The 1,767-nt window shown below is 39.6% G+C and overlaps 1 protein-coding gene across 1 annotated transcript in view; it reads right to left on the bottom strand.

The window, feature by feature from the left end:
- rnf220a (ring finger protein 220a) overlaps nucleotides 1–1,767 on the bottom strand; it is a 188,729-nt gene that overhangs the window by 7,983 nt on the left and 178,979 nt on the right. The window contains 1 exon segment of the mRNA XM_020604525.1: nucleotides 1,222–1,296. Within this exon segment, the coding sequence (XP_020460181.1) occupies nucleotides 1,222–1,296 (75 nt within the window).

Here is a 1,767-nt window from a genome sequence, read left to right as displayed (position 1 = left end):
AAAGCACTACGTATTTTGTATTCTTCATTGATTTTACCATACTTAGAGTATGGCGTTGAAAACTGTGGAAATACATACAAAAGCTCACTTCAACCATTGTATATATTACAAAAAAGAGCGATAAGAATTGTGCATAAGATGGGGTATAGGGATCACACCAATGTAGCTTTCATACAGTCTAAATTGTTAAAATTTTTTGATTTAGTGGGATATAAGACTGCTGTGTTTATGTATAAAGCCAGGAACAATTTATTACCTGGTGGAATTCAAAAACTATTTAATGAAAGGGAAGGGGGATACAATTTAAGGGGTCAGTTAAATTATAAAATTCATGCTATACGTACAACTAAAAAAAGATTCGGTATTTCCATAAGTGGGGTAAAACTATGGAATAATTTAAGTGTGGACATAAAAAACAGTAAGAAAATTGATGAGTTTAAACATAAATATAAAGATATGTGTCAATCAAGATATATGCAAGAACAGGTTTAACGATTAATCAGGTGTAACATTGTGGGTGTGGTGTAAGAATGTTAACACTATGTAATATTTCTACTTGTGTGATGTAGAAGATAATTATCAAAGTATGTAATTATGCAAGAATGTTAACAGTCTGTAATATTTTTTAGTATATCACTAGCGTGGTGTAGAACAAAATTATCTATGTAGAGATACTGCTTGCAAACCAATGATGATAAGATGATGTTATGGGGTAGGACTAGATAAGTCTAACTTCTTCCTACTCCGTTCAAGCATGTACTAGGTATAAGTAAATTGATAATGCATTTGTGGATATGTGTGAAATTATGTGTGTTGACATATTGACTGTCGTTACATGTTGAAAGAATAAATCAAATCAAATCAAAAAATCAAATGGTGGGGAACTGCTTGTTAATCGTTTCCCTGCGCATGTCAAAACTAGCAGCTAAATAAGCAGGTGCGGCCTGTGGTAGAAAGGGTGATGGTGGATAGGAAATGAGAGGTGAGACAAGAAAATGGACTTTATCGAAGACCATGCAAAGACAAAAGAGAAGATACCAGTAAAGTAATCAGGGAAAACCAGCAAGGAGTCTGTTTATGCTCCCAACAGCAGGAACACACGCTCCATTTACCACATTAGCAGCAGCTAATTACACACTACTGAATATATTAGACTAACTACTAACCAACAGACCGCTATGGTGTGTGTGTGTGTGTGTGTGTGTGTGTGTGTGCGCATACCAGAGTCCTGAGCCAGCATTCTTCACAATGGACATGCCAGCACTGGATGGAGGTGAGCGGCATTGTATAGGAATCCTAACGAGAGAGAGAGAGAGAGAGAGAATAAATTAATCACACTCCATTCACAGGACACACACACCAGTACAAAACAACCAGAACAACATTGTACATTCTCTGAACAACCAAGAGCATAAAACTACCAACCAAAGAACAACACAGCCAGAAGCCACAGAACCGCTGAACAAGGCAGGATGGGGGGGGGGGGCAATGAACCAACAACCTGCACAACACATACATGCACACACAGACACAATATTGGACAGGCAACGAGGAGAGAGAGAGGGAAGCAGGCAGAGGGAAGAGAAGATGAGGAAGAAAGCCATGAGAGAACCCAACCTGATGGGCGCCATTTTCTTTTCCTCTTGAAAAGAATGAAGAGATGGGGGGAGGAGTGGGGGAGGAAGGGGAGCAGAGGAGGGAGGGAGTGCCTTACCCTCCGTAGGGGCTGTGGGGGGAGCCCCTTTAATGCGCTGCTTTATGCAACAA

Source organism: Monopterus albus, unplaced genomic scaffold (assembly GCF_001952655.1).
Source record: "Monopterus albus unplaced genomic scaffold, M_albus_1.0 scaffold66.1, whole genome shotgun sequence".
Classification (NCBI taxonomy): Eukaryota; Metazoa; Chordata; class Actinopteri; order Synbranchiformes; family Synbranchidae; genus Monopterus; species Monopterus albus.
Note: the sequence above shows the minus strand (reverse complement) of the source record. Positions and strands in the feature narration are given on the sequence as shown.